Source organism: Protomyctophum bolini, assembly GCF_963924005.1.
Source record: "Protomyctophum bolini genome assembly, chromosome: 9".
Taxonomy (NCBI): domain Eukaryota; kingdom Metazoa; phylum Chordata; class Actinopteri; order Myctophiformes; family Myctophidae; genus Protomyctophum; species Protomyctophum bolini.
In genome coordinates, this window is record NC_137870.1 from 387804 (window position 1) to 415755 (window position 27952).

Consider the following 27952-nt stretch of genomic DNA (forward strand, 5'->3'; position numbering starts at 1 on the left):
ACCCCTAAACCCTAGACCCCTAGACCCTAAACCCCTAAACCCTAGACCCCTAGACCCCTAAACCCTAGACCCCTAGACCCTAGACCCCTAAACCCTAAACCCTGGACCCCTAAACCCTAGACCCCTAGACCCTATAAAACACAATGCTCAATGCCGACAGCCGCTCAGCAATTGGATTCATGAATGTATGAATATAGACAATGTTTTAGGCCAATAACAAAAATACCAAATACCAAATGTTCCAAATAAACAACTACACTTTAGAAACAAGACCAAATAAACAACTACACTTTAGAAACAAGACCAAATAAACAACTACACTTTAGAAACAAGACCAAATAAACAACTACACTTTAGAAACAAGACCAAATAAACAACTACACTTTAGAAACAAGACCAAATAAACAACTACACTTTAGAAACAAGACCAAATAAACAACTTTAAAAACAAGACCAAATAAACAACTTTTAAAAAAAAATCAAAAATGTGTCTCAGTGAGTCAGAGGACAGAGTCCCTGCAGGGCAGTCTAGATACATTGCTAATCTGTAGACAGACTCACCGCTCTCATCCACTGCTCTGCTGGAGACAGAGGGAACAACAGGGAGGATAGTCAACCTACTATTGTGAATGACAAAGTAACTGTCTATAAAACAGTACAGACTCCAGGAATGATCATTGTATCCAAGCCTCCTACCCTCTCCTCTCCTGCTGATTGCTCTGTAAGCCCCTCCTATCAGAACCCCTCCCCTCCTCTCTACCTCCCACAGGTAACGGCCTCCAGAAAGACCCTCTGAACACAGAATCTGATTCTCATCATCACTAAATCTATCAGGGTGGTCAGCGTATGGCTGAAGCTCCTCCCCCTTTGACCTTGTGACCTTCCTGTTGTCGTCAGACAGACAGAGTGTTCTGCTTGCTGTGTTTGGGTCCAGAGTGAGACGATGGGAATCTGATGAGAAAACAACACAGTAGAAAACATTAAATATTAAACATAGCGAACGCAGCTCGTACATATTTGGGTTTTGGACGTATAGCTGCTTTGGGGACTCCTTATATGGTTATGGCTGAGTCATGGTGACGTAATCACTCAGCTCCATATATGGGCACAAAAGCGGGACAGACAGACAGACACACACACACACACACACACACACACACACACAGACATGATCTGCTAGGTCTCATTGCGAACGCAGTGATTGCGAATGCAGTGAGCACTTACTATGAGACATAGCAGATCATGTCTGTGTGTGTGTCTGTCTGTCCTGCTATCCAAATATGGAGTGTGTTGCATCAGCAATCACTCAGCTCCATATATGGGCACAAAAGGGGCCAGGTCCACTCAGCTCCATATATGGGCACAAAAGGGGCCAGGTCCACATATACAGTAACAGCGGGACAGACACACAGACAGACAGACAGACATGATCTGCAGGGTCTCAGCTGCGTTCGCTTCCCGCGTTTGCGCGTCTTACTGGTAGTAAGTGCTCACTGCATTCGCAATAATGCCTAAAACACCAAAAGGGGTTCCTGCCCAGAATGGGTTAATGTTTTGATGTTTAATTTACGTCATATTTAGCGGAATTCGGACGCCATTTCTCCGTTTGTTGTCAATGGCGTGTGATGTGAGGACGGAAGCTGTTCATAGGAGGGGCTAGCGCCCCTTTAAAATCACACCCGTGTGAAGTGAGGGGCGTTCTAATGGATTACTGACCTCATACCAACCATGAAACATACCTTACCTTACCGTAGGTTTACCTTAGTGACGTCACCAAGAATGGTGGTCCCTGATTGGCCGAGGGTTTCCACCGACAGACTATTTTTTGGGCGTAGTGATATGGACACAAAAAACATAGTTCTGTGATAGAGAGGTCAGGAATGAACGAAATAGGTCAACAATACAAATGACGCTAGTTTTGTGGAATAATTTACTTTCAATGCGTGGTCCCCTGTGCCCCCCCCCCCCCCCCCACCACAAAATGACCAGAACTACTTCATATGTTGAGAACCACCACCTCAGAGCATCTGGACCCCCCTGAAGGACCCCTGGGGATCCCTAAAGGACCCCTGGGGGTCCTTGAAGGACCCCTGGGGGTCCACGGACCCCCCTGAAGGACCCCTGGGGGTCCACGGACCCCCCTAAAGGACCCCCTTAAGGACCCCTGGGGGTCCACGGACCCCCCTGAAGGACCCCTGGGGGTCCACAAACCCCCCTGAAGGACCCCTGGGGGTCCCTGAAGGACCCCTGGACCCCCCTGAAGGACCCCTGGGGGTCCACGGACCCCCCTAAAGGACCCCTGGGGGTCCCTGGCACCACCCCAGTGCATCTTGACAAACTCACCCAAACCTACATAGAAATAAATCCAGAGAAACTTCTCTCATGAATAAACATTTATTCGATGTTCTGGTTTCAGAAATGCTTCAGAGCATTAGGAATATAAAATGTGGATCTGCTTATGAAACACTAGACATTTACAATGTACTTTTATACATCAATACTGTACAAGAACATTAAATACAGTATGTACAACTGGTCCATTTGTTTTTTTTATCATCGTTTTGACAAATCTAAATCACCATAGATCAAAAATCTATAGTGGTAAAAATGACCCCAAAAAAACCATTTAGGCCTACGGCCGATTCTAAAAACGCCTTCTAACCCATTCTGACCTGAGATCAGATTCATACGAGGTTTCCACTGGACACACACTGGTCTGATGAACCCATTCTGACCTGAGATCAGATTCTAAAAATGTCAGTCGCTCTTCGATTTTTCTAAAATAGCAGACCTACAAGCTCATAGCGCGCCACTCGGTGGCGCGCTATGAGCTTGTAGATCTGCTATTTTTCAATAGATAAAGCATAACATGATTCTAACACCAAAATGGGTGCCCGGTCAGAATGGGCTAAAGCCTGACCCAAGTCTTCTGAAAAACTTCAAACATGTATATAGCAGCATCAATTCTTTATAATTTTTGAATACTGTACATACTGTACAGAACCCAAATATGGGTTCCCGGCCTGAGGGGGTAAGACACCAAAAGGGTTTCCCGCCCAGAATGGGTTAAGAACTCTCTCTCTCTCTCTCTCTCTCTCTCTGATCAGAGACGTTGTCTGTCCTAACAAAGACACACTGAGGAGGAGTAAAAAAGAACCCCAAACCCAGGGTAGAGAGCTTCAGTGAATGTGTCCTGGAAGGTGTAAAGGTGTTTCAGTGAGTCAGAGGACACTTCATAGAAGGACAGAGTCCCTGCAGGGCAGTCTAGATACACTGCTACTCTGTAGACAGACTCACCGCTCTCATCCACTGCTCTGCTGGAGACAGAGGGAACACCAGGGAGGAAAGTCACCCTATTATTGTGATAGACATAGTAACCGCCTCTATTACAGGACAGACTCCAGGAATGATCATTGAGTCCAAGCCTCCTATCCTCTCCTCTCCTGCCGATTGCTCTGTAAGCCCCTCCTATCATAACCACTCCCCTCCACTCTAGCTCCCACAGGTAACGGCCTCCAGAAAGACCCTCTAAACACAGAATCTGACCATCATCATCACTAAATCTATCAGGGTGGTCAGCGTATGGCTGAAGCTCCTCCCCCTTCTTTGACCTTGTGACCTTCCTGTTGTCGTCAGACAGACAGAGTATTCTGCTTGCTGTGTTTGGGTCCAGAGTGAGACGATGGGAATCTGATGAGAAAACACAGTAAAAAACATTAAATATTAAACATATTTATACCTGTCTCACCCTCCTCCACCCCCGCTACCACCTGTCTCACCCTCCTCCACCCCAGCTACACCCTGTCTCACCCTCATGAGATGTGATCATTTTGAAAAATCGTAAAAAAGGAAACGTTTTAACAGATTTTCCGCGGCATTACAAATAATTTGAGTTTTTGACATGAAATAGGTTACTTTGAGCACCACTGTAGTGTTGAATTTTGAATTTGTCGATTAAAACTAAATATACTGACAATTTCGTCAACAAATAAAAACTAGACTAAAATGTTAGGGAGGGACTAGTGGAGAAGAGAACCAGTAGAACTAAAAGACAAGTGTTGCATTGCAACGCGTTGTGAACTTGTAGATCTGTTATTTTCAGCATGCGACCAAGTGTAAAATCTGCAATTATTATATGACGACATCAAGGCCGCCAAAATACATTTTAGTCGACTAAATCAATTATATATTTAGTCGACTAAAATCTCATGATATTTAGTCAACTAAAACTAGACCAACACAAAAACATTTCAGATGACTAAAATATAACTAAAACTCAATTAAGTTTTATTCAAAAGTCTATGACTAAACTAAAATCTAAACGTTGCTGTTAAAATCAGATAAGTTTAGCAGAAAACCTATTAACCCATTAAGACCTGAGACCAGATTCTACAAAATGTACTTTTCTGTTTTCTGAACTTGAGTAAATGTACTTACTTTCCACCACGGCACATGCCAGTAGCAACACATAGCACAGACAGACAGACAGACAGACAGACACTCACATTGTGTAGGGAGTTGAGGATTAGTCCAGAGTTCTCCTCCATGTTTCACTCTGTAGGAAGTAGAACAACAATGCATCAATGTCTGACTGTCTAACACAACGTCTCTGACACTACAGTGTTTCTGCTACCATTATCTTCACCAGGGCAGGCAGCCTGACCGGACAAACTCACTGCCACCTGGCTTGGACCAGAGGACGTTAAAATACTGTTGTATTTACATTTCTAATATGATTTCTTCCCGTGGTACTGGCGAGCAGGCTGTGGTCATACAACGATACACTGAGGACACTCAAGGGGAAACTGTTATGAAATGACTGAGAGGGAACCTTCTGTGTCCTCTCCTGTTAGACCTGCTATTTGAGCTTGTAAATCTGATGTTTGAGCTTGTAGATCTGCTAATTGAGCTTGTAGATCTGCTTTATGAGTTCTCAGAATTCTTAGGCATACTAGAGTTCATCTGGTTAATCACGTTTATTTTTATGCCAAATTACAGTTTACATGTGAAGTATGCTACAATATAATCTTTTCATATAATTGTACGTTTCAATTAAAAGTATATTCCTTACATCCAGCATTATTAATTTGTGTGTAAATATTAACTAAATCAATCAATTTAAAGTTGACTTGAGGGAGTAATGTTCAGGTGTGCAGAGTCGGAAGTCGGTCACAATGGTTGTGAAAATCACACCCATGTGAAGTGAGGGGCGCTCTTATTATCGCCCCTCAAAAATACATGTCATCATAATTATGATTCCAAACTCTAGTCTATGAGGTCATAGATTACCCTGGATTCCATATTTGGGCATGCCTCACACGGAACTCCATGTATGGGCATAAAAGGGACAGACAGACAGACAGACAGACAGGCCCTCATTTATCAACCGTGCGTACGCCAAAATATGGGTGCACGCCGAAATTACCGACATTTTTGACATTTACCATTTCCGCCAAAGCTTGAAATTGAACGTGACAACGTTCAAAATCCACGTTTGCTCCTCAGCTGGCGTACGCATGTTTTTCTGTCGCAGAACGGCGGAGCAGCATTGTTTGACCAGCTGAGAGGCTGCCAAAGGCATCGAAACATATGTATTCACTCCTAAAATGTTAACACTTAGAATGCTGAAAGCGTTTTTATACGCTTTATTATACCCACCCGTGATAAGCGCATAACGTTTTTATACGTTTTATGGTCCAAAAAACGTTTTTTTATTGATTACTATAGTTCAACTATATTTGCGCCCGGACAACTCATAATGTAACACCGATCGGCTCTAAAAAGAGTTAAAACCCCCCCCCTGCTGAAAAGAGGTGTTGGTCTGAGAAGCGTCTGGCACCGCCTATTGGTTGGTCTATGCGAGGACGTACGACGTAATGGAGACGGCCGTCCGGCATAGACCAACGCAGATGTCAGGGGATCTAAAATGGATGGGTCCATGCTCTTGTGTGTGTGAATACACTCGATTCCCCCTCCCCTCCTGTTTCTACATGGTTTCTCCCGAGGGAGAATGGTGGGGGGGGGGGGGGTCTCTTCCTCTTGGATCGCATTGGCAGTTCCCCCCCCACTCCCGAGTCCCCACTGCTTTCAACTGCAAGGCTTGCCTTGCACTCTCATTCTCGGAACAAGATACAACGCGATTTGCTCTCTGCCCGTATATAAACCTGCAACGATCGGCATTTGATTTCATAACGTTTGCCAGACACATGTGGAGTTAGTCATGGACAGATTGCACATCATTATCGAGGGACTGCCATGATACGTTGGTCGCTGATCGCAAGCCATAGCGTCTTCGCCAGCAGACACTATCTATCGGCTGTGATTGTAACCGTTTTGCATTCATTATAATTTCAGTGATAAGACCGCAATGAAGACGTCTGGGACGTCATTGACCCGTTTGTAATGTATAACGAATACACACGTCTCATCCTAAACTGCGGAGGCCGTGGTGGATAAAGCTATTTTCCCTATAATTGTTGACGTACTGCTGCTGCTGCTGCTTTGCTCGCATCCAACCATCCATCCCCCTTTCTCGTTGTTTTTTTTCTTCTAAACACGTTGACGTGCTGCTTCTGCTGCTGCCGCATCCAACCATCCATCCCCCTTTCTCGTTGTTATTTTTTTTCCAAACACGTTGACGTGCTGCTTCTGCTTTGCTCGCATCCAACCATCCATCCCCCTTTCTCGTTGTTGTTTTTTTTCCAAACACGTTGACGTGCTGCTTCTGCCGCATCCATCCACGATCGTCGTTGGTCTTTTTTCCAAACATGTCCAGACACAATCCGATCCAGTCTCGCGTCTCACCTTATAGATACGCGAGACTGGATCGATGAGGTTAGTGGTATGTCTGGACATGTTTGGAGCGGCACACGACAATCGACAATAATGTTGATTATGCAAGATCATTTCCTCAAAGCCGAATGAGTTCAATGAGCGTAGGGAGAGGGCACATATGGGGCTACGATTGAGGCTGATTTATATTTTCTAACAACTTAGGAGAGAGACTGACCACGATGCAGGCAGAAGAAAGTTTCCAAGTCCGTTTTATGATCAGATATGTGCATCAAGACTCTCTGCTTTCATAAGAAAAAACTAATACTGTAATTGCGAATGCAATGAGCACTTACTATGAGACCTAGCAGATCACGTCTGTCTGTCTGTGTGTGTGTGTGTGTGTGTGTGTGTGTGTGTGTCTGTCCCGCTTACTGTATATGTGGACCTGGCCCTTTTGTGCCCATATATGGAGCTGAGTGATTTGTGAGTCATGGTGACATGAGTGTGATGGCGTGGTCCTGCTTTGGGGACTCCTTATATGGTTATGGCTGAGTCATGGTGACATGAGTGTGATGGCGTCTTTTGTGACCATATATGGAGCTGGCGTGGTCCAAGCACTAACTATGACACCCTGCAGATCATGTCTGTAATTTATTCTAATTGTTATTGCAATTTACGATCTGCGTTCGCTTTCCGCGTTCGCGCGTCTTACTCGTAATAATAAAAATCACACCCCTGTGAAGTGAGCAGTGCAATGTTGTGAAGTGAGCAGTGCAACATTGCACTGCTCACTTCACTGGGGTGTGATTTCTATTATTATTACAGTATTAGTATTTTTCTTATGAAAGCAGAGAGTATTCTGTTTCATACGGTATATAGTATGTACATGTCGCTATAGGCCTTATTTTGTGAATATTTAGTTGTTAGGTCCATGCTTTCTCTAAAATTATCTTTTTCAGAGAACTTTAGAGATGGCATGGGCCTGAATAACTATTATTCACAAAATAAGGCCTATAGCGACATGTACATACTATATACCGTATGAAACAGTAGACTCTCTGATTTCATAAGAAAAATACTAATACTGTAATAATAATAAAAATCACACCCCTGTGAAGTGAGCAGTGCAATTGCACTGCTCACTTCACAGGGGTGTGATTTTTCTGGGTGGTATTTTTCTTATGAAAGCAGAGAGTCTACTGTTTCATACGGTATATAGTATGTACATGTCGCTATAGGCCTTATTTTGTGAATAATAGTTATTCGGGTCCATGCCTTCTCTAAAGTTCTCTGGTGGGCGCAAGCTGCATTCAATAGCCAATTAGTGACAAACTGTACATGGGATCAACGTGTATTTGTTTTCCTCCTAAAAGTAGACATTCAGGGCTTTCATTCAGTGTATAGTATGTATATGATATCTTTTTATATCTGTCTGTCAATGTCTGTCAACTTCAAGCCTCCATATCTCTGTTGTTTTTTTTCACAAGCAGCGTGCAGGCAAAAGCAGGTGTTAGAAAAAGGTCAATATCTCCAGAATGGAAGATGGTAGAATCATATTCTTTTTTTTTTAAATTGAAGTGGACAAGTTGGGCTTTCTTTTGATTTATGCGGTGTGATTCTCGCTATAAGAGGCCCCTCGCTGTGGGCCCCCCAAAAAGTTCAAAAAGCCCATGTTAACCCCTTAGCACCAGTAAGCCTTGGTCCGCTAGAACCTGTAGCAGTTAAAGTGTTAATATAAAACTGTATGTATATGGGATACATGTAAAAAAAGAAAAAGAAAAAAGGAATGGACCTACAAGATGTGTCTTTGTGTCATATTAAATTTATAGGAGCTTTCCAACTTTACAATTAAAATCGCACTTGATTTAAGCCATTTAAACAGTGTTTTGCATGAGCGCATACATGCGAGGATTTGGGCTGTCTGTGCTGGAATATTTCCATGACGTTGGAAAGTATAGCCTATAGTGCAGTGCTATGCGGAGAGTCCCAACATGCATGGGTAGCCTATATACTGTAGCCTAATCTACAGTAGGCCGATGTCTTTCTGGAGTTACATGTGCAATCTCCTCCTCGTTTAATAAACCCGACGCGTCGCTCGAATGCCAAATGTACCGCCAGTGCAAGTGGGAACCGCATCGGAGATGTAGGCTACCCAGCCAGCCCACCACCACCACTCCTCCAGTGCCAGCCACATGGGCTACGGTTTTAGCTGCACATTCATATTGACAGTTGAGTTGAGTTGACAGCCTATCCACTGCAGCGACTAGCGACTGTGAGGCAATCTAAATAGACTGTCGAACGTGCATGGTCAGTTGATCACGGTGTCACGGACAGACAGACAGGCAGACAGGACAGGATCAGGATCGAGGAGCAGCACCTATGCAAAACAGCAGCGTGTGTGTGTGTGCGCGCGACTATTTGTTATTTAATTCATGGTTCACAGGTTCAGGTTTTCGTTCACTAATAGATCTTGTTGTATATTAAATTAAAAATACTTTAATAATTTAATATAACTGTACAACTAACAACACACAGTGACAGTTGCTTGCAAATTGCGATATGTGCGTCAGCGTGCGTGCGGGGGGGGGGGGGTGAGGCGGGCAGCAAGGGGGAAGCGAAGCGAGAGGAGAAACAGACCTACAGCTTTATTTAATTCATGCAGGTTTATTTATTTAAGATACAACAAGTTGCAAGTTGCGTGTGCGTGCGTGCGTCTGTGTGTGTATGAGAGAGCTGGGGCAGCAAGTCCATGTAACCATGGTTTCAGGACGTATTCCAGAACGTTCAGGTCGCAAAAACGAGCGCGTGCCCGATAGATTTCAGCCGTCACATTTATTAACGTCAGAACGAAATTAAGGAAGGATCAGCTGTTTGCGATCACTTTATAAATGCCGTGGCGACGTGGGTGTACTACGAAACCTGCACTCGAATCTGTGGCAGATTTTACACTCGATTGATAAATGAGGGCCACAGAGTCTACTCACTTGAGCGTTTCCAGTCCAGAGAAGTTCTCCAGTCCAGACACCGGCAAGACGTTGAAGGTCAAGTCTAATTCTCTCAGATGAGGATTCAATCTGAGAGCCGAGGCCAGAAGTTCACAGCTTCTCTCTGACAACCAGCAGTTCATCAGTCTAAATGAGAAATAAAACACCACATGTTTGATTGTCTGCTATAAAATACATTATTCTGGATAGAAGACAGTGATTGATTTTTCAGAAATAGCAGACCGAGTGGCGCGCTATGAGCTTGTAGATCTGCTATTTTTCAATAGGTAAATAATAAAAAACACCAAAAGGGGTTCCCACCCAAAATGCGTTAAGGGGTCCCTAGCAGAACATATTTTCAGACGGGGTCCCTAGCAGAACATATTTTCAGACGGGGTCCCTAGCAGAACATATTTTCAGACGGGGTCCCTAGCAGAACATATTTTCAGACGGGGTCCCTAGCAGAACATATTTTCAGACGGGGTCCCTAGCAGAACATATTTTCAGATGGGGGGTCCCTAGCAGAACATATTTTCAGATGGGGGGTCCCTAGCAGAACATATTTTAAGATGAGGGTCTGCAGACAAATACGTGTCAATTTGGGGATACTAAAATGTAGTAGAGCAGGGGTCTTCAACAGGGGGTCCGGGACCCCGAGGGGGTCCTCCGAGTTACTGCAGGGGGGTCACCAAATCTTCTTATAATAGAAGTGTGTTACTATGATATCAACCTTATTCACACATTTATCACATAATAAATAAAACATATCTGACCGTAGAGTCTCCAGTCTGCAATGTGGACTCCTCAGTGCGTCACACAGCAGGTCCATATTTGGCTCCAGGTGGTTGTAACTGATGTCCAGGTGTCTCAGATGGGACGGATTAGAACTGAGAGCTGAAGCCACAACTTCAATGTGTTTCTTCTTGAGGTATTTGCCAAAACCAACAAGTCTGTAATGACAGATTAAATGTAAAATCAGAGACGATCAAAACAGGTTAGACCAAGTTCACTGTCAAGGAAGTAAACTGAGAGATCTTCTATTGCAGATCTACAAGCTCACATTGTGTCACATGGTGAGGTTGCAGATCGCCTATTTTCAAAAACATATTTAACCCATTTTGGGCGGAAACCCCTTCTGGTGTTAGCATTATGTTATGCTTTAGCTATTGAAAAATAGCAGATCTACAAGCTCATAGCTCGCCACCGAGTGGCGCGCTACGAGCTTGTATACCGCAGCGTAGAGTATACAATAGAAAGCAGCAAGCAGAATTGAGCGCAGGTTGTATGACAGCAGCACGCTGATACAACGGCAGTGGGCCAGCAAGACGGCAAAGGATGTATGACAGCAGCACGCTGATACACCAGCAGTGGGCAAGCAAGAAGGCAGAGGAATGCAAACCTCTGGTTCAAGTAGCCGGTATGAGAGATGGGGTGAGCTGTGATTGGCTGAGTGAATCATGCGGATGATGCTGCGGTGGCCCAATTAACGGCCGGCGCGCTGACTGAGGTTCCCTGACTGAACTTGCTCTGCGCATGTCTACGACAGGCACAAATGCTCATATCTACAAGCTCATAGCGAGTGGCGCGCTACGAGCTTGTATGTCTGCTATTTTTGAAAAATCTGACATAAAACGACTGACATAGAAACATAGCTTTTTCAGAAAACTGTCAGGATGTAGAAGACATTTTTAGAATCTGATCTCAGGTCAGAATGGGTTAAGTAAAATAATTGACAATAATAAATTAACATTTAACAATCAACAATTATGGTGTGGGGGTCACTGGCACACAATGTATTCAGATAGAGGTCTGTTACATAATACATATTTATTTATACAAAGAATTGAGAACCACTGGTTTACATTAAATGAACCACCTGTTGTGACCAAGCAGTCTTTTAAATTGTGATGATTCCACCTCTGTGTGTGCATGTGCGTGTGTGCGTCCATCCATGCGTGTGTACAGTACGCGTGTGTGTGTGTGTGTGTGTGTGCGTGCGTGCATGTCCGTTTATTATTTGTATTAATTTGTAATGAATGAATACAGTAGTAATATATGAGGGAATGGTGCTCAGTCATGTTGTTATTCACAGGACTACTAACCTGGCTGTTGTGCAGTTCCTCACAGCTGGGATCAGTCTCAGTCGCCCCTCTGATGATGTGTTGTATTTGTCCAGGTCCAACTCCTCCAGAACCTGCTCTGACATCAGCAGCATGGAGGCCAGAGCAGAACACTGGGTCTCAGAGAGTCCCTTCCCTGATCTACTCTCTGACTCCAGGTACTGTTGGATCCCCTGACTGACTGACGGGTCGTTCATCTCCATCAGACAGTGGAAGATGTTGATACATCTGTCAGGAATGTGAAGAGAGAAGTCACGAGCATTCATCTCCTTCAGGTTGTCGATGGCTCTCTGGATCTCCTCTGGACGGTTCTCTGTCTGACCCAGCAGGCCTCCTAGCAGACTCTGGTTGGACTGCAGTGAGAGACCATGAAGGAAACGGACAAAGAGGTCCAGTTGTCCACTCTCACTCTTCAGGGATTTCTTCATAACAGCCTTCAGGAAGTCAGACAGGGAACCGTCACTGTCTGAACCGTCACTGTCTGAACCGTCACTGTCTGAACCGTCACGGTCATCATCATCTCCCAGGAATGTCTTCAGGACCTCCGTGTTCTTCTGAGTGAAACAGTGGAACAGGTAGACTGCAGCCAGAAACTCCTGGAGGCTCAGATGAACGAAGCAGTAGACGGTTTTCTTGAAGAACGTGTCGTCTTCTTTGAAGAAGGTTGTGCAAAAGCTCAGCAAGTCCTTGATCACATCAAGTCCACACGCTTTCAGGTCTTTCTCATAGAAAATTATTCCTCCTTTGTCCAGTTGGTCAAACGCCAGATTTCCCAGGTTCAGAAGAACGTCTCTTGCATCCTTTATGAGCTTCTCTTTGTCTTCATCGTTTAGTGAAGGATCCTTCATCTTCTCCCGCAGTGTCTCACCCATCAGGAAGTGGCAGAACAGCTCAACCAGGGTTTTGGGCAGCTCTGTCATCCCCTTGTTCTGCACAACTCTAGCAAGGAACCAACAGAAGACTGGGATTTCACACATGGTGTGGAGGATCTTTGATTTCTGGATGTGTGAGAAGATTGAGCTGGCCTGGTTCTCATCACTGATGCTCTTCTTGAAGAACTCCTTCTTCTGGTCATCTTCAATGAAGCCTCGTACTTCTGTCATCCTGTTAACAAACGCCTTAGGAATCTGTTTGGCTGCTGCAGGTCGTGAGGTTATCCAGATGTGAGCAGAGGGGAGCAGCTCTCTCTTGATGAGGTTTACAAGCAGATCTTCCACTGGGTACGAATCCACCAAGTTCATGGGTCCAAAATTTGCTTTGAAATCGAATGGCAAAATATTTTCATCATATCCATCCATAACAATCATGACTTTGAAAGGGCTCTCGTTGTAGTCTACTGACTTCTGCAATTCGTTAAAGATGTCATTAAGAATGTCTTCCTCAATGAATCTGGTTTCCACGATGCAGAGGTGAATTAGCTGTGCCAAACGAAACTTTTCCCCCTTGAGCAGATTTAACTGGCGGAACTTGAGCGGGAACACGAGGTGTGGATCTTGGGGGAAACATTTCTTGGCCCAGTCAGACAGAAATTTGTGAACGAGGAAAGTTTTGCCAATTCCTGCACAGCCAACGGTCAGCACTGTTCTTACGATTACTCCAGAACGGTCTTTGAACATTTCAATGAGTTGGATTAGGGTTCCCTCTCCTGGCTTCTTCATCTCCATCTGTCTGACCTCATGGTGGCTGTGGATGTCAGTGTCTTCGATGTCTACATTGTAGAGCCAGATGAAGATCTTTTCAAACACAACCGTAAGCCTTGTGACCAAACTTACACTCCGATATGTACTGCTCATGTTGCGTTGAAGTTGTTCTTCATACCCTGATGTTCTCTCCAACAGACCTGTAGTGAACAAACGGAATGCTTATCTGTCGGGGACTCTGGGTGGCCAAATGGAGACGTTTTCTTAACCGCCTATCGTTAGCACGCAACGACAACAGGGTTTAACCCATTTTGGTGTTTTAAGTGTAATGTTACACTTTAGCTATTGAAAAATAGCAGACCTACAAGCTCATAGCGCGGCACCGAGTGCCGCGCTATGAACTTGTAGGTCTGCTATTTTTTAAAAATCATGAAAATGTGGCAAAGATCTTTGAATATATATTTAGTTTCAGAGCGAACGTTTTTAACTCAAATCTTTGCTTCTGAGGGGTTCCTGGAACAACATATTTTCAGATGGGGTTCGGCAGCCAATTACATATATATTTTGGGGTTCTTGACATTAAATATTGAGCACCACTGATACAGAAAACTGTCCGAATTTAGAAGACATTTTTAAAATGTCGACCTCGAAATAAATTAAAAATCTTCTAAAACCTCCGGTTTTCTGAAATAAATATTTTCACGATCTTTCAAAAATAGCAGACCTACAAGCTCGTAGCGTGCCACTCGGTGGCGCGCTATGAGCTTGTAGATCTGCTATTTTTCAATAGCTTAATTATAACAACTAGTCCTTACCCGTTCTGAATATATAAACAGCAAATATATATATATATATATATATATATATATATATAATATTAGTGGTCCATGACATGAAAATGATGTTTGACAGTCAGCAATAGTGTTGCTTATTGTAGATTAATTTTCGGATTTTCATAGACCTGGTTGCTTGTTTCCCTCTCAGTCAATGTGGCAACCCTGGTCAGTGCCGTGTTGACAATGTAGCTTAGCAGTTATCACACAACGGCTAGGAGGAGCAGCCTTCTGGCGTGGCCGCGTCATGTTTAAAAGTATTTTGCGCAATTTATGTCCCCGAATGTATGGATATGGACTTATGGCTCCATCGCTGCCTCTTTCTTTAGTAGAAGTAGAAATTTAACGTGTTGCAGAGTGTTTCCCGCGCGCGCGCACGCACACACACACACACACACACACACACACACACACACACACACACACACACACACACACACACACACACACACACACACACACACACACACACACACACACACACACACACACACACACACACACACACACACACACACACACACACACACACACACACACACACACACACACACACACACACACACACACACACACACACACACACACACACACACACACACACACACACACACCTTACCTCTCAGTTTGGCTTCTCTCTCTCGTCTTGCCTTCTCTTCTCCTGTCAAAGCTGAAATGTGAGACAGTGATTGGTCAGAGTGGAGACACATCCTCCCATTGGGTCCGCCTCCGTGCGTGTGTGTGTGTGTGTGCTTGTGTGCGTCAGAAAACATAATTGTGTTTAGTGTTGTAGGGTTAAAAACCAACGTACCCTGCTTCCTCCTCTTCCTCTGCCTTCCTCTTTCTGGGCTAGCGGGTCTCGGAGGAGGAGGGTGACCTGGAGACCTGTCTGTGACAGAGGTTGTATAAATTAGAAGAGGAGGAGGTGACCTGGAGACAGAGGTTGTATAAATTAGAAGAGGAGGAGGTGACCTGGAGACAGAGGTTGTATAAATTAGAAGAGGAGGAGGTGACCTGGAGACAGAGGTTGTATAAATTAGAAGAGGAGGAGGTGACCTGGAGACAGAGGTTGTATAAATTAGAAGAGGAGGAGGTGACCTGGAGACAGAGGTTGTATAAATTAGAAGAGGAGGAGGTGACCTGGAGACAGAGGTTGTATAAATTAGAAGAGGAGGAGGTTGACCTGGAAATTGCGACATTGCTAGTTACAATCTACAAGGGTGTTTTAATATAATATTAAGTTATAAACATAATAAACTATAAAATATCTATCCTCTCTTCACCTACCTGTTGGTGTGGTTTTGAACCTCTCCACTAGATCATTCTTGTCCATCTTTGTCAGAACTTTCAGCATGATCTCATCAGCATGATCAGGGCAGCTCTGCGTGATCCGGTCCACTATGTCTGTCATCTTGGCGTTCTCCCGATCACACGGATCGAGAACATTTCCAGGCTCTTGTTGTAGATACCACTTGAACTCGCAAAACTCTTCCTGAAGCAGCTGTTTCAGAGTGTCCAACATGCGCTGCTTAAGTGTCCCCATGGTGGATTCTGTTACAAACACATGATATTAACATGTCAGCTTCATTATTTGATGTGAAAAGAGTCAAAAGCCTGAACACAATAAGCTGTATAGTTGAAGTTACATGCATCAGGAAACACTTCTCATACCCAATTTCAGTTTAAGTTTGTACTCCCACCTTGCAGCTGTCATGTCATTTATGTACACAAACCTAAGGTGTACTGTGTGTGTGTGTGTGTGTACTGTAGGGGTGCGTTCGGATAGCGTACTGAGCACACTGCAATACAAACTCTCCCGCTCCCGGTAGACATATCCGAACTCACCCATATATAAATGTTACCGTTAGTCTTTTTGTCAGGGCGTTGTTGTGCTCAGCTACTACTAAAGGTCACGCCACCGCCACGCGGGAGGGCGGAGTCTTTTCCGACAGCATTCTAGCCGACGGGGCAACAGTCCGCTCCGCAGCGGGTGGACCGTCGCTGCGATGCGAAAAAGCGATGGTCCGACATGCGCTGCTCCCGTGCTCGCGGTTAGGGTTAGGTTAGGATTGAGGTTTCGGATCAATATGCTGTCGGAAAAAAGACCTGCACCCCCGCCACGCGCACAAACCTGTGGTACTGACGTGCTGTCCTGTAAATGACCTGCAGGTACAGTATAACGATTACTGGACAAAAAGTGCAGTTCGGGAAGGTGGATGTTGTTTGCGGGGCTGTAGCCTACTGCTCCCAGTGGAGTTATGGAAGGTGGATGTTGTGTGTGGGGCTGTAGCCTACTGCTCCCAGTGGAGTTATGGAAGGTGGATGTTGTGTGTGGGGCTGTAGCCTACTGCTCCCAGTGGAGTTATGGAAGGTGGATGTTATGTGTGGGGCTGTAGCCTACTGCTCCCAGTGGAGTTATGGAAGGTGGATGTTGTGTGTGGGGCTGTAGCCTACTGCTCCCAGTGGAGTTATGGAAGGTGGATGTTGTGTGTGGGGCTGTAGCCTACTGCTCCCAGTGGAGTTATGGAAGGTGGATGTTGTGTGTGGGGCTGTAGCCTACTGCTCCCAATGGAGTTATGGAAGGTGGATGTTGTGTGTGGGGCTGTAGCCTACTGCTCCCAGTGGAGTTATGGAAGGTGGATGTTGTGTGTGGGGCTGTAGCCTACTGCTCCCAGTGGAGTTATGGAAGGTGGATGTTGTGTGTGGGGCTGTAGCCTACTGCTCCCAGTGGAGTTATGGAAGGTGGATGTTGTGTGCGGGGCTGTAGCTTACTGCTCCCAGTGGTGTTATGGAAGGTGGATGTTGTGTGCGGGGCTGTAGCCTACTGCTCCCAGTGGAGTTATGGAAGGTGGATGTTGTGTGTGGGGCTGTAGCCTACTGCTCCCAGTGGAGTTATGGAAGGTGGATGTTGTGTGTGGGGCTGTAGCCTACTGCTCCCAGTGGAGTTATGGAAGGTGGATGTTGTGTGTGGGGCTGTAGCCTACTGCTCCCAGTGGAGTTATGGAAGGTGGATGTTGTGTGTGGGGCTGTAGCCTACTGCTCCCAGTGGAGTTATGGAAGGTGGATGTTGTGTGTGGGGCTGTAGCCTACTGCTCCCAGTGGAGTTATGGAAGGTGGATGTTGTGTGTGGGGCTGTAGCCTACTGCTCCCAGTGGAGTTATGGAAGGTGGGTGTTGTGTGTGGGGCTGTAGCCTACTGCTGCCAGTGGAGTTATGGAAGGTGGATGTTGTGTGTGGGGCTGTAGCCTACTGCTCCCAGTGGAGTTATGGAAGGTGGATGTTGTGTGTGGGGCTGTAGCCTACTGCTCCCAGTGGAGTTATGGAAGGTGGATGTTGTGTGAGGGGCTGTAGCCTACTGCTCCCAGTGGAGTTATGGAAGGTGGATGTTGTGTGTGGGGCTGTAGCCTACTGCTCCCAGTGGAGTTATGGAAGGTGGATGTTGTGTGTGGGGCTGTAGCCTACTGCTCCCAGTGGAGTTATGGAAGGTGGATGTTGTGTGTGGGGCTGTAGCCTACTGCTCCCAGTGGAGTTATGGAAGGTGGATGTTGTGTGTGGGGCTGTAGCCTACTGCTCCCAGTGGAGTTATGGAAGGTGGATGTGTGTGGGGCTGTAGCCTATTGCTCCCAGTGGAGTTATGGAAGGTGGATGTTGTGTGTGGGGCTGTAGCCTACTGCTCCCAGTGGAGTTATGGAAGGTGGATGTTGTGTGTGGGGCTGTAGCCTACTGCTCCCAGTGGAGTTATGGAAGGTGGATGTTGTGTGTGGGGCTGTAGCCTACTGCTCCCAGTGGAGTTATGGAAGGTGGATGTTGTGTGTGGGGCTGTAGCCTACTGCTCCCAGTGGAGTTATGGAAGGTGGATGTTATGTGTGGGGCTGTAGCCTACTGCTCCCAGTGGAGTTATGGAAGGTGGGTGTTGTGTGTGGGGCTGTAGCCTACTGCTCCCAGTGGAGTTATGGAAGGTGGATGTTATGTGTGGGGCTGTAGCCTACTGCTCCCAGTGGAGTTATGGAAGGTGGATGTTGTGTGTGGGGCTGTAGCCTACTGCTCCCAGTGGAGTTATGGAAGGTGGATGTTGTGTGTGGGGCTGTAGCCTACTGCTCCCAGTGGAGTTATGGAAGGTGGATGTTATGTGTGGGGCTGTAGCCTACTGCTCCCAGTGGAGTTATGGAAGGTGGATGTTGTGTGTGGGGCTGTAGCCTACTGCTCCCAGTGGAGTTATGGAAGGTGGATGTTGTGTGTGGGGCTGTAGCCTACTGCTCCCAGTGGAGTTATGGAAGGTGGATGTTGTGTGTGGGGCTGTAGCCTACTGCTCCCAATGGAGTTATGGAAGGTGGATGTTGTGTGTGGGGCTGTAGCCTACTGCTCCCAGTGGAGTTATGGAAGGTGGATGTTGTGTGTGGGGCTGTAGCCTACTGCTCCCAGTGGAGTTATGGAAGGTGGATGTTGTGTGTGGGGCTGTAGCCTACTGCTCCCAGTGGAGTTATGGAAGGTGGATGTTGTGTGCGGGGCTGTAGCTTACTGCTCCCAGTGGTGTTATGGAAGGTGGATGTTGTGTGTGGGGCTGTAGCCTACTGCTCCCAGTGGAGTTATGGAAGGTGGATGTTGTGTGTGGGGCTGTAGCCTACTGCTCCCAGTGGAGTTATGGAAGGTGGATGTTGTGTGTGGGGCTGTAGCCTACTGCTCCCAGTGGAGTTATGGAAGGTGGATGTTGTGTGTGGGGCTGTAGCCTACTGCTCCCAGTGGAGTTATGGAAGGTGGATGTTGTGTGTGGGGCTGTAGCCTACTGCTCCCAGTGGAGTTATGGAAGGTGGATGTTGTGTGTGGGGCTGTAGCCTACTGCTCCCAGTGGAGTTATGGAAGGTGGATGTTGTGTGTGGGGCTGTAGCCTACTGCTCCCAGTGGAGTTATGGAAGGTGGGTGTTGTGTGTGGGGCTGTAGCCTACTGCTGCCAGTGGAGTTATGGAAGGTGGATGTTGTGTGTGGGGCTGTAGCCTACTGCTCCCAGTGGAGTTATGGAAGGTGGATGTTGTGTGTGGGGCTGTAGCCTACTGCTCCCAGTGGAGTTATGGAAGGTGGATGTTGTGTGTGGGGCTGTAGCCTACTGCTCCCAGTGGAGTTATGGAAGGTGGATGTTGTGTGTGGGGCTGTAGCCTACTGCTCCCAGTGGAGTTATGGAAGGTGGATGTTGTGTGTGGGGCTGTAGCCTACTGCTCCCAGTGGAGTTATGGAAGGTGGATGTTGTGTGTGGGGCTGTAGCCTACTGCTCCCAGTGGAGTTATGGAAGGTGGATGTTGTGTGTGGGGCTGTAGCCTACTGCTCCCAGTGGAGTTATGGAAGGTGGATGTTGTGTGTGGGGCTGTAGCCTACTGCTCCCAGTGGAGTTATGGAAGGTGGATGTTGTGTGTGGGGCTGTAGCCTACTGCTCCCAGTGGCGTTATGGAAGGTGGATGTTGTGTGTGGGGCTGTAGCCTACTGCTCCCAGTGGAGTTATGGAAGGTGGATGTTGTGTGTGGGGCTGTAGCCTACTGCTCCCAGTGGAGTTATGGAAGGTGGATGTTGTGTGTGGGGCTGTAGCCTACTGCTCCCAGTGGAGTTATGGAAGGTGGGTGTTGTGTGTGGGGCTGTAGCCTACTGCTCCCAGTGGAGTTATGGAAGGTGGATGTTGTGTGTGGGGCTGTAGCCTACTGCTCCCAGTGGAGTTATGGAAGGTGGATGTTGTGGGCGGGGCTGTAGCCTACTGCTCCCAGTGGAGTTATGGAAGGTGGATGTTGTGTGTGGGGCTGTAGCCTACTGCTCCCAGTGGAGTTATGGAAGGTGGGTGTTGTGTGTGGGGCTGTAGCCTACTGCTCCCAGTGGAGTTAAGGAAGGTGGATGTTGTGTGTGGGGCTGTAGCCTACTGCTCCCAGTGGAGTTATGGAAGGTGGATGTTGTGTGTGGGGCTGTAGCCTACTGCTCCCAGTGGAGTTATGGAAGGTGGATGTTGTGTGTGGGGCTGTAGCCTACTGCTCCCAGTGGAGTTATGGAAGGTGGATGTTGTGTGTGGGGCTGTAGCCTACTGCTCCCAGTGGAGTTATGGAAGGTGGATGTTGTGTGCGGGGCTGTAGCCTACTGCTCCCAGTGGAGTTATGGACAGAAGTAGTATTAAACACATAAAAGTAGCCTGATTGTTGAGTTTTCCCCACAAACCCACTTTGAGAAGCACTGCAGTGCACACTGGTCTTACCTCAGTTACTGACTGTGGCGATGGTTTCCACCAATCACATGCCCTCTCTCTTTGGTTTCAATGGCTGTTCAAACCAATCATGATGCAGAACACTGGGGGATCAGAGAAGATAACAACTGCATTATACTCTTTTCCCGCCAATTAGAAGTAGGGGAGAGCAGGGTCGGTTGATGCGCATTTTACTAATCCCTCCCTGCACAGAGATTAATTAATTTCAAGTAACCAAACTTTTTTGTGAACAAGATACACTTGTCCTCTCCCATTACCCAGAGTGTTTTTTAATTTTGGTGAAACGAGTCGGACGCAATCGGCAAAGCAAAGTGATCTCGCGCTCAGGAGGACGGAAGGAGGACGCAGGGCGAAAGATGCGGAAGTGAGCGGGAGATCACTTTGCTTTGCCGATTGCGTCCGACTCGTTTCACCAAAATTAAAAAACACTCGGGGTAATGGGAGAGGACAAGTGTATCTTGTTCACAAAAAAGTTTGGTTACTTGAAATGAATTAGTCTCTGTGCAGGGAGGGATTAGTAAAATGCGCGTCAGCCGACCTGTCTCTCTCTCTCCCCCAGTCTCCGCGTGCAAAAACACTGACAAAAGGGTCTGTAGCTCGGTCAATCTTTGGCGGAAATGGATTTCTTTTTGTCTGCGAGGCTTTCGGGCGCTGTGGAATCGAATGACGTCGCCGGAAATACGCGACGAAAAGGTGTTGCATGGTATCCAGTCCGAGGTGAAACCGTCCTACCGCACCAACTGACCCGGCTCTCCCCTAGGTACAGTACAAGCAAAAGTTGGCCCCCATGGCACTACAACAGGCCAAATGTGAAAAAAATGGGCAAAGAGGTTCATTCAGCTCTGGCATCCAGGGAGTTTTTTGATTGATTGATTGAAATCTTTATTAACAGTTTGCAGAATTACAGTACATTTCAAGCACAAACTCAATACAAAGACTGTTAACTGTGAGTGGACGACCCAATTAAGCCTTACACTTGTTTACAACAGGGTCCACATTGTTCAATTCATCAAAAGATTTAGAGACAAACAAATAGACACTTCTATGTAGTTAAAGAACAGAACAGGAATTCATCATATAGGAAGCGAAAAGGGAAAAAAAGTATATATACAGTGAGGGGAACAGGGGGATAAAATAAAATAAAACGAAAGACAGAGTGTAGGGCGCCTGCACACAACACCATGCGTTGATGCCATGTGTGCATATGTGCAGGCACCCAACACCACGTCCATACAAAAACATAGTACAATCCATAGTACAAAGACAGAGTGTAGGGCGCCTGCACACAACACCATGCGTTGATGCCATGTGTGCATATGTGCAGGCACCCAACACCACGTCCATACAAAAACATAGTACAATCCAGATACAAATTCAGCTTTTACAGAGGCCAGTTTCGAATTGCAGCCATCCGTAGGTGCCCTTTGAGAGCAGTTTTGAAGGAGCCAAGGGATTCACATGTCTTAATGACTGTTGGTAGGGCGTTCCACATTTTGGTCGCATAGGAGCGAAAAGAATTTAGTCCCTTGTTTGTGCCGAATCTGGGTTGTACATGGTTTGTTGCACTCCCTCTGGTGTTGTGGGTGTGGACTTCGTTTACATTAAGGAAGTATTTAGACAGGTACATGGGTATCTTGGTGGTGTATCTAATCTTGTGGACCAGACCCATTGCAAGATGCTGTACTCTGTCGTCGACCCTAAGCCATCCCAGCCTGTCAAAGTGGGCAGGGGTGAGGTGGGTTCGGGGGGTGAGGCCAAGTAGGAGCCTGACCAGTTTGTTTTGGGAGGTCTGGAGCCTTGTTTTAAGGGCCTTTGAGGTGCTGTGGTACCAGGAGGTGGATGCATAGTCAAAGAAACCTTGTACAAGGGCTCCTGTTAAGGTCTTCAAGGTGTTTTTGTCGACCAGTGAGGAGATCCTGTAGAGGAATCTTGTTCTTTGATTGACTTTTTTGATTACGTTGGTGGCCATCTTATCACCGGAAAGATTGGCCTCCAGGATGGAACCTAGGTAGGTAATTTGATCCTTCCGTGTGATAATATCATCACCAACTCTAACCAAGAAGCCATCTGCCTTTTTGAGATTACTATTTGATCCGAAGAGAATGGATTCAGTTTTTCCCAGGTGTAAGGATAGTTTGTTATCAGCGAGCCAGGTGCAGATTCTACCGAGTTCAGAGCTGAGGGTCTTTTCAACCTGCAGTTTGTTCCTGTCCGAGACCAGCAGTGCTGAGTCGTCTGCGAACAGGAACAAGTTGCAGTCACAAGCTGAAGTCATGTCGTTTACATATATTAGGAACAGTAAAGGCCCTAGTATGCTTCCTTGTGGGACGCCACAGCTCACTGGGAGGGGGGGGGACAGTGTTCCGTTCACTTCCACCATCTGTTCTCTCCCCTCCAGGTAGGATTGCATCCAGCTCACTGATGTGCTATCAAAACCAATAGCTTTAAGCTTGTTAACCAGTATGGAGTGGTTCACGGTGTCAAAAGCCTTTTGGAGGTCCAGCATGACCATGCCGCAGTATTTTCCAGCATCCACCTCGTGTTTGATGTGGTCGCTCAAATAGAGAAGGCATGTGTCAGTGGAGTGGGATGTTCTGAAACCAGATTGGAACTCGTACAACAATTTATTAGTGGCAAGATACTTTTCAACCTGTTCATAGACTATTTTTTCCATCACTTTCGAGATGGAGCTTAGAATAGAAATAGGGCGGTAGTTGCCGGGTTCTAATTTGCTCCCTTTTTTGTACAGGGGGGTTACTTTGGCCAGTTTAAAATCTCTGGGGACCTGTCCTTGTTTGATGGAGAGGTTAACTATGTGGGTGATGACTGGAGCTATGGAAATGGCTGAGTCTCTGAGAAATTTGGAGGGAATATTGTCATGGCCAGTGGCCTTGTGGGGTTGGAGGGCACTCAGTTTCTTAAGTACCTCCTCAGTTGTTACCATTGTCATTTTAAAATCATCTTTACAAACACCTAGGTTTTTGTAGAAGCCTTTGATGTGCTCTACACCAAAACGCCCAGAGTGGGAGGGCAGTTTGTTAACCAGCATTGTTGCAATGTTTGTAAAGAAGATGTTCAAGTGATTGGCTACATCAACCTTGTCAGTGATGAGGGTGTTATTTGATTTGATGTTTATGTTAGTAAACCTGGTTTTAAGTTTCTGACCACAGCCTAGTTGGTTGTTTAGTAGCTTCCAGAGCTCCCGAGGATTGTTTTTGATTTCCTCGGCTTTATCATTGATAAAGTTACTTTTGGCTGATTTGGTCATGGCAATTACACCGTTTCTTAGCTTGTTACATTGGGTTTTAAGGATGCACAGTTTGGTTTGGAGATCACTGTCGAAGCGCTTAGCTAGCTTGGAATTGCATTTAAGAAGTTCAGAGCATTTGTTGTCTCTGGCTTTCATTGCAGTCAGTATGTCCGAATTCATCCATGGCTCCGAGCGGGTTTTGACCCTGATGGTTCTCAGAGGAGCCATGTTGTTTAGTACTGTTGTAAATTTGGTTTTAAAGCCAAGCCATGCTTCTTCGACTAGTGAGCTCCTGAGCACATCGGACCAATCCAGTCTCTCCAGTTCTAGGTTAAAGGCCTCACTAGAGTAGGTTTTGAGGTCCCTAGATATGACTGTTTTGTGACAGTCAAATTTTAGTTTCTGTATTTTGCGGGTACAGAAAATCATAAAATGATCACTGAGCCCACATACAATAACCCCTTTCTTGGAGATTCTGGATTTGTCCGAGGTCAGAATGAGATCAATGACAGTTTGAGTAGAATCACACACTCTTGTGGGTTGGGTAATTAGCTGGCTGAAACCATGCAGATCACAGAGCCGACTAAACGATTTAAACACAGGCACTTCCTTACGATGCATGTCCGTATTCCAGTCGCCAATCAGGATTTTCTCTACAGATTCCTCCCCAGCTAAGCACCCCTCAAGAATATCATAGAACCCGTGCTGATCAGGCGGTCTATAGACGGTGCCAACTAGTACTGATTTAGCATTTTTGAAAATTAATTCAACCCACACAGTTTCAATTTCATCATGCTGTAATTCAGTACGAGTAACATATTCAGTGTCTTTGTGAATATACATGCACACGCCACCACCATGCCTGTTTCTGTCGTTCCTAATGACAGTATAGTTTTCTATTTCTATCTCTGGGTCCTTAGTGGACTCGTCAAGCTTAGTTTCAGAAAAACACAGGATGTTTGCCTTACCGTTTTGAAATAGATGTCTGATCTCTGCCAGTTTGCGACTGAGGCTATTCACATTCAAATGAAACAGATGAAGGCCGTTGGTTTCGACGATTGTGTTAATTTCGTCGGTGTTGAAATAGTCTGAGGTGTGAATGTGGATGGGCGGTGGAATTTCCGTGGCTGAGGTGTGAGTGGGGAGGGGCGGTGGAATGTCAATGCCATTGTCCTCAGTAGTCCTGGATTGACTGTGCATGTCAGGACATGTCCTGGATTGACTGTGCATGTCAGGACATGTCCTGGGCGGTGGAATGTCAATGCCATTGTCCTCAGTAGTCCTGGATTGACTGTGCATGTCAGGACATGTCCTGCACATGTCAATGCCATTGTCCTCAGTAGACCTGGATTGACTGGGGGTGTGGGGGAGGGGGGGGTGTTCCTCGGTTTCGATCACAGCCGGGTTGGTTTCAGCAAACATAACGCCCGCGGTGAAATAAGGGGGTCCGCTGGCGTTGGTTGTATGCTGTGGGGGAGAGGCTGGAGAGCCCCAGGCTGATCTTGGAGTTGCGTCCGTGGTCAAGTCCATGGAGGCGGCGCTCTGGAAGCCGTGGCGCGTTGCGATGGAAACGGCTGTGGCTTGCGGAAGTACCTCTTGCTGTAGGAGCAGTCTCGCTTGTGAGACCGCTTGTGATCGTGTAACCGGTCCAGGATTGAAATGAATGTCTCCCGATAGCAACAGGCATAAAATAATCACAGTTCTGCGATCCATTTTGCCAGTCGGGGGCTTGTACTTGCGATTCGGGTTCGCTGTTAACAGGCCATGAATCGCCGCCGACCCAAAAGAAATGTGTTTGCATTCCAAACCATTTAGGAGGAAATAGTCGCTGTGAAACTCAAACTCCTCTGCTTCGTTTCCGTATCGTTCCATCTCTTCTTGGTGTAAACTCCATGTTGAATTAAAGCATGCGTCCGTAATCCATAGGATGAAGAATAGGTAAAAGGCGGAACAAGTTGAAAACATAGCTACCGGTTCTTGGTTGGAGAGAGCTCCTGGGAATGCGACTGCTCAGGTCGAACGCTCAGGTTGACTGAGTGTGTGTGTTTGGCTGCGATCAAGCCAACAGTGCTGGATATTAGGTTATCACAGACGGACGCACGCGGACGGACGGACGGACAGACGGGGTGCAAAACAATTAACTTCAATGTTCCAAATACATGTTTGAATTGATAGTAAATGTCACTGCTCAAAACTGGCATACAAACCTAAAATAGTTCATACTTAATTCCATTTTGTTGCTGTCGGACAGAAACCTCTTATGTTCATATTATAACTTTTTCATCATTTAACGCCCTGTCATACTAACAGTGTCACACAAAATCATCAAAATTAACAGACCCACGAGCTTGTAGTATACACTACTACTTTACTGTAGTATACACTACTACTTTACTGTAGTATTCTACTACTTTTGAATCCGACAGAGATGATGTACAATTCCAATAATGGACAAACTACTGTAGAGCCACGCTGTACAAATGGGAACCAGGCCTATAGGCTGCCATCAGTCTATAGGCTGATATCAGCCTATCCGATCTGGTCGGATTCATTCCATTTAATAGTAAAATAGTATATTTTAGAGATAAGTTGTGGAGCTGAGACGCTTCCCAGCTTCGAGAATAGACTTTTACCTCAAGGTCTAGCAGGCTTTGTGTCGGTGAGTACTAGTAGTTAACGTCGTGTTGTTTATTTGCTGGGAATAGTAAACCTTCGCACGGGAGTGAGCCAGTGAGGAAGTTGGACCAGGGCTAAGTAACTCATACCTGGCGTGTTGTCTGCGGCTCTGCGCTGTTGTCCAAAGAAACGGAAAGCATTCTTCTGCTTGGCAGGAACAATGCGCCGCCATCTTGTCTTCCTCCTGCTGCTGTTTTAGTTATAATATAAGTCTAATATGGGGGAGAGACTTTAACTATGAAATACTTTCGTTTTCACTCACAAACCGCAGTGAACTTTCGTCCATGCAACCAGTGGCTAGTAAACAAGGATGAGGAAGCAAGGATAAGACTTCCTGTGGCCGACCTCTTCAGAATAAAGGAAAGCTCTAGACTAGAGCAAACAAAATCAATTAATTTGCACATTAAACAATAACTTAAGTATTTACACGAAAATATATAACGCAAATGATGTGTCTGTGTATTTTTATTAACATTTATAACACGTAACTAATAACATTAACTTTAATTTATCTGAATGAATAAACGCTTTCCACTGGAGTTCATATTTTGTTATTCTGAAGGTTGTCTGTGCTAGCACCCCGGAAAAAACCTGGAAGACTAATCCTTGTTCTTTAGACGGAAATTCTGCCCCAGAAGCAGTGTTGCCAGATTTAGCCAAATAAACAAGCGACCACATCTACGAAAACAAGACCAAATAAACAACTACACTTTAGAACCAAGCCCAAATAAACAACTACACTTTAATAATAATAATAATAACTAGAACTGCACTCTGTCGAGTGCATACTTTCTTGTTGCACACGTGCACACGCAAGCAGAGCGCGCAAGTACTTTCTACCGGTAAAAAACTGTCAAATCATGAGTATGAGAGACAATTTACAATAAATAATTAAATAATTATACTGTGTACGTGATAACATATTTTCTTTCAGTTTTTTTTCATCAGATATCGATGATTTATTTTTCTTTGAGAAACTAAAAAGGGATCCAGAATAGTTCTAAATCGATAAAACTGTATTTCTTTTATAGATAGAAACTTGTACTATACTTAATAATACTACTTTTTTTACATGCGCCGTCCCAGCAAATTACGTAATGACTAATTGTGGCTGACACGGCAGTGGTGCCAGATTACATACATGTATACAGTACATAGGAGCATTACCTTTATTTTTTTAAATCAATCCTAAAAACAACAGTCAGTTATTTTCTTAGGCAGTCCAGAAAAAAGTGCATTGCAGAAAACAAGAGCAAATAAACAACTACACTTTAGAAACAATAAGCCCCCACAAAACACAACCTGCAAAATAAATCTTGCAATATTTACAAGCAACAAATTTACAAAGACAAAGTCACTTATAATTATCGGACTTGGCAACCCTGTCCCTGCGTTCTCTTCTGTTCCTTTTGAAGATTACATTAAACAGCAGCGCCCTCCAGCT

General features: G+C 45.7%; 1 protein-coding gene across 1 annotated transcript; it reads right to left on the reverse strand.

Moving 5' to 3' along the window:
• Positions 1–2899: 2899 nt before the first annotated feature.
• LOC308321921 (NLR family CARD domain-containing protein 3-like) lies at positions 2900–26790 on the reverse strand. Its single transcript, XM_080773022.1, has 10 exons — positions 26598–26790; positions 20574–20665; positions 15639–15902; positions 15163–15240; positions 14971–15021; positions 11861–13718; positions 10532–10708; positions 9759–9905; positions 4506–4555; positions 2900–3690 (listed from the first exon to the last, which is right to left on the reverse strand). The coding sequence occupies exons 3-10, from the start codon at positions 15892–15894 to the stop codon at positions 3122–3124; spliced, it is 3186 nt and encodes a 1061-aa protein (XP_080629148.1). The 5' UTR covers positions 15895–15902; positions 20574–20665; positions 26598–26790; the 3' UTR covers positions 2900–3121.
• Positions 26791–27952: the final 1162 nt, after the last annotated feature.

Coding starts and splice junctions, on each gene's coding strand:
- LOC308321921 (XM_080773022.1), bottom strand. CDS start 15,894: ATGGGGACACTTAAGCAGCGCATGTTGGACACTCTGAAACAGCTGCTT. Junction 15,241..15,638: donor GTTCAAAACCACACCAACAG/GTAGGTGAAGAG, acceptor CCTCTGTCACAG/ACAGGTCTCCAGGTCACCCT. Junction 13,719..14,970: donor GAGAGAAGCCAAACTGAGAG/GTAAGGTGTGTG, acceptor TGTTCACTACAG/GTCTGTTGGAGAGAACATCA.